The following is a 15,000-nucleotide window of genomic DNA, read 5'->3' on the forward strand; positions in this document are numbered from 1 at the left end:
ATATATCTATTTATCTATATATCTATATATCTATCTATCTATCTATCCATCCATCCATCCATCCATCTATCTATCTATCTATCTATCTATCTATCTATCTATCTATCTATCTATCTATCTATCTATCTATCTATCAACCAAACAATTAATTTATTTAGTTATCCATCCATTTATCTATGCATCGGACTACATATCTTTCTTTTTATTCATTTTTCTATCTATCTATCTATCTATCTATCTATCTATCTATCTATCTATCTATCTATCTATCGATCTATCTATCGATCTATCAAACAATTAATTTATCTCGTTTTCCATCCATCTATCCATCCATCCATCCATCCATTTATCTTTGCATCGGTCTACCTATCTTTCTTTTTATTCATCTATCTATCTATCTATCTATCTATCTATCTATCTATCTATCTATCTATCTATCTATCTATCTATCTATCTATCTATCTATCTATCTATCTATCTATCTATCTATCTATCTATCTATAGGATAGATGCGGCACAAAGTCTATTCACATTCTCTCATTGTACTCAGATGTTAATAGCGCTGTTTCTGTCCAAAAACAATTGTATTATGGCAATACAGGCGTCATGTCTCATCCTGCATGTTAAGTGCTACTGTCGGTTAGGGACCCCCTGTGAAGCGCTTTGAGCATGTTATGTGGAAATTGCTCTAAATGTAAAAGCTCGGTTTTTTAAAATCTTTTCAAAACAACAACAACAACAAAAGAAAAACGAAACACACCAAGTCGTCTATTAAATAGAGCTCTAATTAAACACGGGATTTTATAAGTAGTCCTTCAGAACTATTGGAGACGGAGTTTATCCCGGTTTCTATAGCGTGAAATGGACAATAGCAGCTGCTTGCTATCCTTTGGATAGGACGCTAGTCTATGGCAAAGCACTTTCCGTCAAATCTAACAGACTCAGCTACCCATTCACTGCTGGGTGGATAGGGGGGGGGGGGGTCAGAAAAAAATCTCGACTGCACCCCGGATCGATCTTGGTCCCTTTGCATGTAAAGCGAGTGCTCTACCAACTGAGCTATCGGGACCCCCGAAACACGGAGTTTGCTGCCATAATTTGACAAAACATTTGTATGAAGAAGAAGGTAAGAATACCCGGAACAAAATTGTTGTTTGTTTTTGTTTTGTTTTTTTTTTGGGTTTTTTTTTTTTTTTTTTTTTTTTTTGGTTTTTTTTTTTTTGGTTAAGTATTGGGGGGGGGGGGAGGTGTTTATTTTGTCCTGTTATGTTTTTGTTTGGGAGGGTGGGCGGAAGAGGATTTGTTTGTTTGTTATTTGCTTTTGTTGTTCTTTTTTTTCTATGGTTGTTTGGGTTTTTTTTTCTTTTTAGTTATGGGGGGGGGGGGGGGGGTATTTCTTTTACTTTGTTGTGGGTTTTTTTTTCCCGTTTTTGTTGTTGTTGTTTTTCTTTTGTTCTGAGTTTTGTTGTTTTTGTTGTTAGATGTATACATGTCGAGAAAAATAAGATTCCAAATATTTCTTTGACGTCGGTGTGGTCGCTTTGGTTTTATATAAAAAGCAGTTGTTAACCCCCCCCCCCCCCCCCACACACACACACACACACACAGGGTCTCTAAACCATCCGACATCTGTAAATTGATTTGTTTTATTTTGTTCTTTCTATTCACAGCAACGCGAGTCGACCAACTTGCCCTGACAACCACCCGAATCAAGATTACTGTATGCGAATGTGTCACTTCGTTGTCTGAAACGAAAAGGGACTTCAACAGACCCCTTGCAATAAGGAATTAAACCTGTGGGTATTTCAACCATGGGCTGCTATCGCCTTACCTCTTTGAAAAGAACTCTCCGGTCTTCCTGTGTAATCAGACATTATTTATTCAAATGGATAATTCCGTCATCTTTCATCTGTATTTGTATACTTTTATTTTTGAAAATTAACAACGTCCGAGACGACAGGAGTCCCGTTTTCATCCATAAAACTCCGGAGTCAAAACTTTGGGATGACGTCATCAAAAGCGGGGTAACTATTTCAAACATGGAGTTATTCAAAAAAGCGATGTTGGTGATGAGAGGAGATTATTTGAATTCATCAGAAAGATTATCAAATTTCAAAACCTTCTCACAAATCAATTCGAGCCATTTAGAAAATAAACCGTTTAGACAATTAAGTGAAGATGGAATACTTGGTCGTAGAACATTTAATTCGTCGGACACGGAAAATATTCGAGGAACGCAAAGTACAAATGTCCCACAACATTCTGAAAACACCAATTTTGAAATGAAACAAAAAACCCAGCCTGTGTTTGCTGTGATTCTAGTCATATCGAGACCAAGCAATGTTCTTCTTCGCCTAGCCGCGAGGAAAACCTGGGCGAGGGATGCAGAACTCTACAGAATTCTTGTTCGGTTTGTAATCGGTCGACAGGAAGACTGGAGCGATATTGTGGATCGTGAAAGTTCTATGCATAAAGACGTTATAATTTTTGATGAAGACGATGTTGAGGGAGCGTTGCCCAGTAAAGTGATCAAAGGATTTGAATGGGTTTTTGATATACGACCAGTTCCAATTTATGTGATGAAAATAGACGATGATACTATAGTTAATTTGCCATATTTGACCAAAGAACTTTTACGACAAACTATAGTTGGTGCCTCGCAAATTGTAGGATCAGTTCGTGAAAAAGTACCAGTGAATCGTGATTTACAGAACGATAAATGGGCTGTGAGTATGCTGGACTATCCTTCATCGACGTTCCCGACGTATGTTTTTGGAGGTGGTTACGTGATGCGTGTCCAAACAGCCAAAACACTTTTAGAAAAGAGATTTTACACGTATTCGTGGGTGCATTTGGAGGACGTGTATCTAACAGGATTTGTAGCCGCCAAGGCCGAGGTTAGTCACAAGCATCATCGTGGGTTTGCCTCCTGGGATAGCGATAAGGCGACTGCTTGTGATTTCTTTCTGGACAGAAGGATAAATAGCATTAACAATACGGAAGAAGACTTTTACCAGTTGTATAAGGGAATTCAATTTTTGTTGAGATCAAAGAATAAAAACTATTGCAATTGATTATCAAAAATTGGTTACAGAGCATAGTTTTGTTTCATTATTTTTTTTTTTTAAATAGAAAATACTATTGTTAACAAAGAGACCCGATCAAGGAATTACGTATGTTACTAATGATAATTTGCCCGTACTCTCTATGTGAAAACGTTTCCATATTTGGCCTTCGACGGGAGACGCCAGACAATTACGAAACGACCCTTGCTTAAAGCTTTAAGTGCATTCTTCATAGGTTTTTAAAAAATGCACTTGATTAAAATATAAATAGGTATGCTCGTGGTACCCTGACAAAGGTCAAAGAACGGAATGTCTCACGTATCCTATTATATCTATAAAAATCTGAACTCTTTATTCTCTCATTTTCTTGATGTTTTACATTTTAGTGCGCAAAGATCGCCATCCGATATTGTTCAGCGAAGGCTGAACATAGCTATCTTTAGTAGATGTCAAACAGCCGAATGAGTCAGCCCCACAGTTTGTGAGTATATTGACACACTGATGAAGGAACTGCATCACAATGCCTTTGCTTTCAATCGCCTATGTTAAAAGTATGAATGATGCTCAACATCTATGGAAGACGTCGAAGCATCGCTGTTCTTCTATGTTGTTACTATTACCGGAAAGGGTGGGGGGGGGGGGGGGGTCTAGCGAGATAGAATGTCAAGTTAGACTACAATCGAAGCCCATCTATAGAGGGTTAATGAAAGCATTCATTCATACACAAAGCTGCAAGAAGCTCCGGGATGTAAGATATATTAAACAAAAATGATTACAACAGCCTCAAAAAAGAATAAAGTACTTGACACGGAACGTTTCGAAGTCAAACCCCTTCATCAGTCAACAAAAATCCAGATGGACGTGAACAAATATCTAGACATCCAGTCAATTCTAGAGACCGTTTCTCCTATATCTATATCTATATCTCTACGTGTAAATTTATAGTTCTACTTTGTTTTTGTTGTTGGCCGAAAAAGGATATTTAGCTCGGAATCGGAAGTTCATAAATATTTTGCTCTTTTTATGTTGTCATATTTTTTTTTCCAACAATGAAAGCGTTGCATTTTACTTTGTTAACCGTCCTAATTTAGAAATACGAAAGAAATTCATTTTCTTCGAGAACCGATATCGTTTACCATTGTTGATGTTCGTTTATTTATTTACTGAACAGGAGCTAAGAGTCACTTTATTGATGCTTTGCGCTTAGCCATAAAGCTCACAACATTCGTCAGCCGGAAACAACGTACCAACACACAAATCTAATATGTAACTTTAAACGTGTATAGTTTATTGAACACTACTCATAAAAATGGCTGGCTAAAAACAATAACAAAGAGTCAATTTCGTTCTATCTAAAGAGGAAATGAAGTTGACGTCACATCGCTCTTTGTTTTTCTGTTTTTAGACCGCCTGTTGGGTGGTTGGTTTTCTCATAAGTCCCTCTAACAGACTATAAAGTTTTAAGCTTAATGTGTAAGTGTGTAAGAGGATTAACAACGCCACTACCATATTATCTCATTCGTCTGTAGTGTTTCATTCATCCTGTTTTGTTGATAAAGGGGAAACCCGAAACGTCCATTTTATCTGTCTTCGTATATTAAATTGAAGCTTACATTCAATTTCACATTGTCATTTCTTTCTTCGAGCTTCGAGCAGCAACATTTACATTAAACTAACGCATAGCATCAATATAATATACTGACGAGACGAGCGGAAAGATGACTGGGATTGTAATTGAAAATCTACCAGTGGAGTCACTTTATGACATTTAATTTATCTGGGTTGTTCTTTTATTTTTTCCATCAACTATCTGGTCTATTTCTGGTGCGATTGGTTGATCGATAAGTCGAAGTTCTGATTTGAAAGACATCTAATTTACTGAGGAAAAAGCTATTAATTCGCTCCCTTTTATCCGCATAATATTTCTATACCCAGCAATTCAACAGGACCTTTGGATCCCTTGCTGACATTGATATGAATGCAAAAAAAGATTAAGGGCCGATAAAGTCAAAAGGGAAGAAAAGTCGTGACGTCACACCTACTTTTCCGGTTCTAAAATCATTGGAAATGTTAGGAATCAGTCCTTCAGAGGACTAATAATGAATAGGTTACAAAATGAATCATAAGGTGGCATAACTATTTTAAGAGCAAGGTTATCGGCAGATTCTTAAGATTACGAGACGTAAAAGAGCGAGGATGGATGATCTTTATTAATTGACGACTAGCATATATTTAGACTAAAATAATAATGACTCGGAAACGAGGTACACAATGCATGTATCCAGTCCTCCGGAAGAGTAGTTGTACACTTCCAATAAGATTGGAACCAGTTTTTTGACATCACACTTTTGTTCCCTATTAAATCGTGTGTTGCCTCAATGATGTCGAGTCCACTTATTCTGGCCATCATATTATGATAGTTGTGCTGGGACTAGCCCTAAGTTGCGCCCGTGGCCGCGAATGTTAATCTAAAACATTTTGATATACTCAAAGAAGTATTTTTGAGCTTTTTAAAAAATATAACGCAATACCCACCAATACGTAATCAAAGCGCTTTGCAAAGGGTCCCTGACCAACAGCAACACATTTAAAAAAAAGTAGAACGAGACATGGCACCTGTTAGGCTATATTACAATTTTTTTCCACAGAGACAACGCTGTTAACCGCCAGATACTCATTTTACACCTGAGTACGGTGAGAGAATGTGAGTAAAGAGCCTTTTCCAAGGACTCAACTATGCCCCGAGAGAAGCTCGAATCCAGGACCTTCAGATCTGAAAGCGGGTGTCATACCACAAGACCACACAGTCACATATTTGTGACCAGCCGTCTCATAAAGGTAATGTATCGATGTTAATCTGGTTCCTAAAAATAGAATTAGCTGAAAAAATACAAAATACAATTCCTTTTATTCCTCCCATAGGGGAAATTTGTCTCTTGGGTCTATTCCAAGTGAAGACTGGAATAACCCAGGCGTCAGCCGCAGTCCAGCGCCGCAAATGAACTCATGACTATAACAGTTGAGTCGAAATAGGAAGTGAACTAGGTGAAGATGACGCTCGACATTTCCTGCTTTTTATGGTCTTTCTCCGTCATTAAGTTGTATTACTTTTCTATTGTTTAAACCTAATCTGCTTTGATTCTACTACTTGAATGTCTCCCTCCCCCAACTTTTACCTCCCCCTCCTCCCCCACCCCCATCCCCTCCCTCATATGAAGCTTGACATTTCTTGTCTTTTTTTATGGTTTTTCTCCATTCAGTTTTATTACTTTTCTGTTGTTTAAACTAAACCGAATCTGTATTGTTTTTTTTATTGAAAAAGTCGACGTGCTTTGATTCTACGACTTTGAATCCCACCTACCCCTAACTTTAGCCTCATCCCCCCCCCCCACCCCCACCCCCACCCCAAGATGGAGCTTGACATTTCTTGTCTTTTTCTCGTTTTCTCCATCATTCAGTTTAGCAATGAAAACCAAAAAAAAAAATTAATACTAGAAATTAATGGGCCGACTATTTCTCTGCTGCCGATCTGTTTTTATAAGTTATGTATTATGTTTATATTGGGTCTTTTTGTTGTTGTTTTGTTATTTGTTTTGTTTTTGGCAGAAGGCGACGTGTACATAATATATGCATGTCTGACATCTGAACCCACTTTTGGGCCTAGTGTATCATTGTTGTAATGGACAATATTTTGCTTCATTTAAAAAAAATATTTTTGGAGATTTCCATAACAACAATGAGCGCATAAGGAATTGAGTTATCAGACCTGCAAATAACTGCACATCGGTAGAAGGGTTTCCTTTCTGGTATTTTTGTCGTCTAGTATACGTTTTTCTAAGACAACCAGAAATTGCCAAATCAACAACTGAAAAACACTGCTTATACCTTACTTGTCAGTTTCGACACTTTGATTGGCCGTTGGTCGCGTAGAGAAGTTCTCTCCAAGAACAGAGAACCCTTATAAATAGCACTCTAAATCAAACTGAATTTCATAGTTTGGCTTCGTTTCTGATCGAAAATGAAAATAGACATCTATTATTATTTCTCCCACAGTCTGTCTGGTCCGCGTAGTCTAACTTGTTTCAATTGTAACTAATGTATTAGTGCGGCTTTGTGGTCTTGTGGTATGACACTCGCCTTTCGTCTGGAAGGTCAAGGGTTTGCGTCCCGCTCAGACTCAGAGCAGCCCGTAGTTGATTCTTTGGAAGACATTTCGGTTTAAAGCCCAATTCCGCTGATGGCTCAGATGCGTTTTATGAAAGTAAGACAACGGAGATTACAATTCCAAGATACGAAACCAACATTCAGCTGCATTTTTTTTTTTTTTTACCGAAACCTCAGGGGATCTCGATATAGCTCAGTTGGCTTCACACGCAAAGGGACCGAAATGGATCTCGTGTGAGGTCAAGATTTTTTTTTTCTGACTCCCCTGCCCACCCATCAGTGATTGTGTAGCAGAGACTAAGATCTTTGCAATAGACTAGCGTCCTATCCAAGGGGTGGCAAGCAATTACAATTGTCCGCTTCACGCAATAGAAACAGTTTTAAACTCAGTCTCCCTGTGCCTATTCTATTGGCTTTGAAGGACTACTGAGACCTCAGCCGAGATTGACACTCTTTTCATTCATTGTCGCAAAATCACACAGAATTCACTTTCACGTCCGATTGTTATCAATTCAGCGAATGTTCTCAGCCCATACATAAGCAAGACCGTTGTCCGATTCAAGGGTGACGACAGTATACTACAACCGTACACTGACAAACATTAAAAAATTCAATCAAGAAAACTTTAACTCCATTCATTTTGATAGATCGATACAGTGGAATCCTTAAGTCAACAGCAACACCGCTTGTTGATCGTAAATGTTTTTTTCTTTATCTAAGTGTGTTCCAGTGATAATGGATAAAATCAACCTTGCTTAACGTCAACCTATCTCTCTGGTCAGACGGTGTTGGCTTGATCGGGATTCCACTGTACTAAGATGACAATGACACTAAATTTGACAAAATTCTCAAACCGAACTTCTTGGCAAGTTGGGTGCATCTTTAATCATCGAAATTTGAAGTAAAAACAATTTAGGCAAAATTGAAGAAAAAAAAATTGCTAATCACCAGTGATCGGCGCATGAATATGGAAGAGAACAACCCGATGTGTATTTATTCGCAGGTCAGATAGCCCATATTGTTATGGGCCCGTTGTTGTAATACTCTCAAACTCAAGCAAAATCTTATTGTCCATTACAACAATGTTAAAGCAAGCCCATAGTTGCATTCGGTTATCAGAGCTGCAAATATGTACACGTCGGAACAACCGATATAAGGGTATAGAAGAGAGACATACAATCACTAATTGTGCCCATTGAGACGTCCACTGAGTAGCCAATAATCTCACTCCACCAGGGATGCTTAGGATTTGGGGCATTTTGGATCCGAGATTATTTCATTTCTTCTTCATGGGCAAGTTTTCAACGACAAAAAAAAGGGAATTAAAAATACAGTTGTTAAATTATAGAATTTTAATTTTAATACAATCTTTGTATGAATGAGACGGACAATAAAATTCATATAATATTACTCATTATTTTCAAAACACAAAGAGCTTCGTACCATATTTTGCAAACATTCACTTTAGTAATTCATTCGTCAAAGGTCTATACATTGTTTTTTTTTTGGCTTCACCCACACGCGTCTGATTTAAGTGTTAGACACGAGTTGCTTGAGTTCGCAGACGCCGGGGAAATACCAGTAACTGCCCTTGACATTGGTGGACAGCTTCATAATGTCATCATGACCTCCATCACACGAGGCGCCAATCATCCTGTCCAGCAAGAACTCGAAATTGTTGGGGTCATTAGCAAAGGCCATGTAAATAATGCCTGTAGAAACACACACACACAAATAAAGTATATGAAATAGGAAACAATAGTGTGACGTTAAAATACTGGTTCCAATCTCATTGGAAGTGTGAAAACCAGTCCTCCGGAGGACTGGGTACATACATTGTGTAATTGATCTTTTGTTTTCAGAGTGATGGTATCTTATACTTATTTTCTGGACAAAATAAACGATGGCCGTCAATAAAGATTATCCATCCTCGCTCTTTTATGTCATAAATTAAATATCTGCCTATAGATAGTATGCGCTTGGCTAAGAAGCTCACAACATTGCCATCCGACACAAAACTCTGTGTAACCATGAACTTATAGTCTGGTTAATACAGGTTAGTGTGAATTATTTCATAAACGCGGTTGGCAAAAAGCAACAACAAAGACCTGAGTGACATCAATTCCATACTATCTATACATGCTGAAAAAAAGAGAGCGGTTGGGGGCTGCATGAAGCCTGGGATCGTGAAAATACTTCGTCCTATCCAAAGCCTCTCCATTATCACCATCTAGATCCTGCTACTAAAATTATAGTTTTGCCACCTTATGATTGGATATTCATTGTCCGGAGAACTGGTTCACACTTCCAAGGAGTTTTGAATCGGAAGAAAGACAGGTGTGGCGTCACGACTTCTGTTTCCCGTGGGTGATTTAGTCCGTGTATACTAGAAACATTTTCGTGGGTATTTCACGAAATTATTATTGAGTGTCGAGATGAAATGCTAATTATTCTAAACCAGCGCGTTGTATTTTTGAGAAGCTTCACACAAGGCGCGAGTCAATCCTACCTTTATAGAAGGATCGAAGTTGACGTCACTCAGCTCTTTGTTTGGTTTTTTTTTTTTAGTGAGGACTAATAATTGAAATGGCCATCCGGAAGTATAACGGACCAACACACAAAGCTTTGTGTAACCTGAAATGTTTATAGTCGAGTTAATACAGTGTAGTGAGAATTACGCGGATGGCAAAAAAAAACAATCACAAAGACATGAGTGACGTCAACTTCATTCTATCTATAGATAGTATGCAGATGACGTCACTCAGGCCTTTGTTATTGTTTTTGCCATCCGCGTTTGTGAGTTGTTCTCACTAAATTGTATTAACAAGATTATAAAAGTTCATGGTTACACAGAGTTTGTGTGTTGGTCCGTTATACTTCCGGATGGCAATGTTGTGAACTCCTTGGCCAAGCGCATTCTATCTATAGATAGAATGAAGTTGACGTCACTCTGGCCTTTGTTATTGTTTTTTTTTTTTTTTTTTGCAATCCACGCTTATGAGTAATACTCACTAAACGGTATTATCCAGACTATAAAAGTTCATGATTACACATAGTTTTGTGTGTCGGTCCGTTATACTTCCGGATGGCAATGTTATGAACTTCTTAGCCAAGCGCATTCTATCTATAAACGTTCATGGTTACACGTAGTTTTGTGTTGGTCCGTTATATTTCTGGAAGGCAATGTTTCTGAGCCAAGCGCATAGCATCGAAAGCGCAACATCCACTAAACGTACTCAATGCGTTTTACAAGGGGTTTCTTAGCCAAGTGCACACTATCTATAGAGCAATTATTTAATTATGAACGTGCATACATCGTACAGTATTGAGATAGGACTGTAATAATAACACATGATTAAGGCCCGTAGAGTTTTAAAACACATCCCAAGAAAGACTATAATTTACCTTTAAAGTTTCACAAGTCATTTTCTAAACTCCATTGTGAAAAAAAAAGCAAAATAAATTCATAGTCTCTAAAAGGATTGTTCAAAATTGCTTTCGTGCTTTTTATATCTTTTTACAACAAAAGCTATTTTTCCATTTTCGTATTTGCCATAATAAAATCACTCCGAAAAGGTCATATGAAAAGGTTAGCCGTCCAATACAATCCATTGCACAACTTTTGTCATAATTTCAATGACCTATATTATTCTATATCTACTTTTGGAGACAAATATAAACAAGAATAATGTAAATGGCATTCATAATATTATATTCATAAGCCTGGGCTGCAGGGTTGTTAAGATAACTTGTAATGTGTTTTGTTTATTTGTTTTGTTTTGTTTCGCTTTTATTTTAATTTTTGTATTTTTTTTTATGTTGTTCATTTTGTTTTTGTTTTGTTTTTTTTAATTTTTTTTGTTGGGTTTTTTTTTTTTTTTTTTTTTTTTTTTTTTTTTTTTTTTTTTTTGGGGGGGGGGGGGAGGGGAGTGGTTGTTTTTTTAATTTCTTTTCTTCTTTTTTTATTTTTTATTTTTTATTTTGTTGCTTCAGATTATTTTAGGGAATCAGCTACCGATTGTTCACCCAGCAAAAATAATTTTTTACCAAAATTCTCCTTAAGTATTGTGCAAAAAAAAATTAATACGGATCCATTCTGTCCTTGTATATATTTAAAAAGAAATTGATAAGTTTCGGGCCCAAACAATTCTTCAGAAAAGAAAAAAATAACGTGGCCTTTTTATACTACATATGACTTACTCTTACGATATCAGTCACTGTCTGCAGCGAAATACTCATTTATATCTGATTCGAATGAGATGTCATGTAAAGTCAGTAGGGTGCAACAGTCGTGACATCACTTCCCTCGTAATGACGCATAGTAACTGGTTCTAAACTATCGGAACAATGGCGGACGCCATTATCTCCATCACTGCCCTTGTGAAATACTTCGACGAGCATAAAAATGTATCCAGAGGAGAAAAACATTATAAATCTGATCATGTTTTGACTTTTATACAATCTGATCACATGACATGTGAAAAAGTTCTAGCCAGCATAAAGAATAAAAAAGTACTGATTTTCTTTATTTAGAACAGAGCTGCTGGTTGCTGAGCGGACGTGACATCAGACTATTGAATCCTATTGACATCCATTCACTGTTCAACATTAAAATGAAATCGTCACATGACTTTGTCACAAGGCAAGGCATCCAGCCAACTCTACCATCGACATATTATTGGCACAGAATAAGGAGATCAAGCGATCAAGAGTACAGTGTTTGGGGCAATGCCCTATCTCTTTTGTCTATCGGGAAGAGAAAATTGGGGAATCATGTTCGTCATATGACAAAACGATTAATCGTGTATTGTTTCTTTTTCACAAAAAAAATAATTTTGTTTAGTCTTTTTAAATTTTTTTATTATTATTTTTTTTTTTTTTTGGATCGTTGGATTTCATGTGTGGATACAAGATACAAAAGCTTCTTATTTTTAAGGTATGAATCTAAGGGGCCTGTAGTAAAGGAGTTGAGTGTGTTTTAATTCACTGTTTTGTTTTGTTTTAGGGAACGGGTTGAGGGATCGCCGGATCAATCTTGACACGACTTGGGTAGTAGTAGTGGTAGTGGTAGTGGTAGTAGTAGAAGTAGTAGTAGTAGTAGTAGTAGTAGTAGTAGTAGTAGTAGTAGTAGTAGTAGTAGTAGTAGTAGTAGTAGTAGTAGTAGTAGTAGTCGTAGTAGTACCAGTAGTAGTAGTAGTAGTAGTAGTAGTAGTAGTAGTAGTAGTAGTAGTAGTAGTAGTAGTAGTAGTAGTAGTAGTAGTAGTAGTAGTAGTAGTAGTAGTAGTAGTAGTAGTCGTAGTTGTACCAGTAGTAGTAGTAGTAGTACTAGAAGTAGTAGTAGTACTAGAAGAAGAAGAAGAAGAAGAAGAAGAAGAAGAAGAAGAAGAAGAAGAAGAAGAAGAAGAAGAAGAAGAAGAAGAAGAAGAAGAAGAAGAAGAAGAAGAAGAAGAAGAATAGAAGAAGAAGAAGAAGAAGAAGAAGAAGAAGAAGAAGAAGAAGAAGAAGAAGAAGAAGAAGAAGAAGAAGAAGAAGAAGAAGAAGAAGAAGAAGAAGAAGAAGAAGCTAGCAGACCTGAAAAAATGTTCACGTAGGTCTCAATGTTTGGGACTGTGAATTAAAACTCACCAGCATCGGAGCACAGATGGCCATAGGGTTGAGATTGACGGACGACCTCGACTGGAGGTGGGTCTTGGTACTCGGTGCCCCCATTCATTCGAGCAACGTGAGATGAGGTACCTTTATTGTTCATATTCTCGGCGCATTCCATTGTTCTGGAGGTAAAATGGAAAAAGAAAAGAATGCACAATATCCTCGAAAAATGCACAAAGCACTTTACAAGGAATCCCAGGCCAACAGCAACACTACATGACACCTATTTTTTTTTCGACAGACAACGCTTTCTCAACGGGCCGGGTACTCATTTTAAACAGGACCGCGGTGAGAGAATGCGAGTAAAAAGCCTTTTCCAAGGATTCAACTTTGCACCCGATAAAGTTTCACTAAATCATGATACATAAACGTATAGAGTTATAGTGGTTTTTGAAAATAGTCCGAAGCAAAGTTAGTCTCTCTTTAGCAGCGTTAAACGTCAGAATTCTTGTGTTTTTCAGAGAAAGTCTTTTTCAGTTGCACCTTAAACATGCAAAGAGATCTCGCTATGTTGACAATTATTCTAGTTTTTAATTCACTGTTTTCAGTATCTGCAAAAGTAGGAGGCGAGGATACTATTGTTAACTCGTTAATTGCCGCGAAGTCTTCATTGTTTGAGAGTTTGTTTTTTTGCCAAGATGAGGGTCGTTTAAATCGGTCGATATTTGAAGGGCGAGTTTTCTGACCACATTTTAAAATACTTTTCCAAAGTTCAGCAGCAGTAAACTGGTTAAGAGTCACATGCTTTCTTTTTGCTATGTGAAATTCTAGTTATCATCCCAACATGTAAATAACTTTTGGTATCCCTTTGTAATAGGAATCGCGAAAGAGGTGCATTGTATATGTCCTAAGACTCAGTAGAATTAGGGATCAAATATAAGTATGGATCAAAATAAATGACTGCCTCACACGCGTGAAAATCAAAAAGAGAAAGTTATTCAACATACCTTCCAACCATACACTCGAGTTGCTTGCAGCCAGCCTCTTCAATAGCACAGAAGTCATGCACCCATTTCTGGGCCAAAGCGTAGCTTCCTCCAGTCTCGCATTCGACAGCAACTTCCTTCTTGGCGTTCTTGTCTGTTGGGTTGATGACATTGACGAGGAAACCGGTCAAGTCGCGGCCATCTTGGTAAGTGAAGCTGTCGAGAAAAACGAATGGCTTTTGAGATAATTTTTTTTTCTTCTTTTTTCCTCATACAGATAGTAGACTGGACCATGGGGTTCAGTCAAGGTTTATTACCAGGTCCGGTAATCCAGCTAGAAGGGCTTCTGGTGTTACACAACCATCTACCGTCTTTGGCCTTCACCCAAGCCTCGCTGACTGGGAGATACGAAACCTGTATACTATAATAGACTAAACTTTGGCTCCAGTCAAATGCTCGCAAGTCGCAAGTTTTTTACTTGATCTTTTAGCAATATCCACTAAACGTGCTCAAAGCGCTTGACAAAGAGTCCCTAGCCAAGGGAGGCCTTCCGAAAGCTCCTACATTCCCAGTAATCTTGTTCTAGATATCTAGTAGGGGGTTTGGGAGGGGGAGACTTTAAAAAAAAAGTTTCCCCCTTTCCAAACCCCCTTCTAGAACATGATAAAAAAACAAGAATACTGGGGATGTAGGAGCTTTCGGAAGGCCTCCCGATTCCATCATAAACAATATTACGTGACTAACGTTACATATTGGTTTGAATAAAAGGCAAAGTTGATTTTTTTTCATCAAAGTGCGGCTATGTGATCTAGTGGTATGACACTCGTCTTCGGATCGGAAGGTCCTGGTTTCGAGTCCCACTCTGAGCGGTTCATAGTCCTTGGAAAAGGCTCTTTACTCACATTCTCTCACCGTACTCAAGTTTAAAATGATCACACGGCCGTTAACAGCGTTGTCTCTGTAGGGAAAGTTGTAATATCGCCGAACAGCATTTCTCGTCCTACATGATGGCTGCAGTTACTGAGTCGTTTACGACTCCGCCCGACGCCATTATTAATTGTTCGATGTTTCCCATCAATGTCGAGAGTGTAAGTGATGGCAAATTATAGTCTCTTTACTTAAAAATGCACGTCATTTGCATGGTGCACAACATTCATCTTTTGTAGTGCGCACCAAAATGTTATGCAACAGTTAAA

At 37.7% G+C, this 15,000-nt stretch overlaps 2 protein-coding genes across 2 annotated transcripts in view; one reads left to right on the top strand and one right to left on the bottom strand.

The window, feature by feature from the left end:
- The window catches only part of LOC144974193 (beta-1,3-galactosyltransferase 2-like), a 4,495-nt gene extending 1,411 nt beyond the window's left edge, over window positions 1-3,084 (top strand). Inside the window, exon 2 of the mRNA XM_078917114.1 lies at window positions 1,671-3,084. Within this exon, the coding sequence (XP_078773240.1) occupies window positions 1,812-3,074 (1,263 nt within the window). The 5' untranslated portion in view covers window positions 1,671-1,811 and the 3' untranslated portion in view covers window positions 3,075-3,084. The remainder of the gene's footprint in view (window positions 1-1,670) is intronic.
- Window positions 3,085-8,563: 5,479 nt separating this feature from the next.
- Window positions 8,564-15,000, bottom strand: part of LOC144973423 (dye-decolorizing peroxidase YfeX-like) — a 7,727-nt gene continuing 1,290 nt past the window's right edge. Inside the window, exons 2-4 of the mRNA XM_078915864.1 lie at window positions 13,826-14,020; window positions 12,855-13,000; window positions 8,564-8,941 (exon numbers count right to left, since the gene is read on the bottom strand). Of these exons, the coding sequence (XP_078771990.1) occupies window positions 8,760-8,941; window positions 12,855-13,000; window positions 13,826-14,020 (523 nt within the window). The 3' untranslated portion in view covers window positions 8,564-8,759. The remainder of the gene's footprint in view (window positions 8,942-12,854; window positions 13,001-13,825; window positions 14,021-15,000) is intronic.

Source organism: Berghia stephanieae, chromosome 5 (assembly GCF_034508935.2).
Source record: "Berghia stephanieae isolate SIO BIC M18660-M18661 chromosome 5, UCSD_Bste_1.3, whole genome shotgun sequence".
Taxonomy (NCBI): Eukaryota; Metazoa; Mollusca; class Gastropoda; order Nudibranchia; family Aeolidiidae; genus Berghia; species Berghia stephanieae.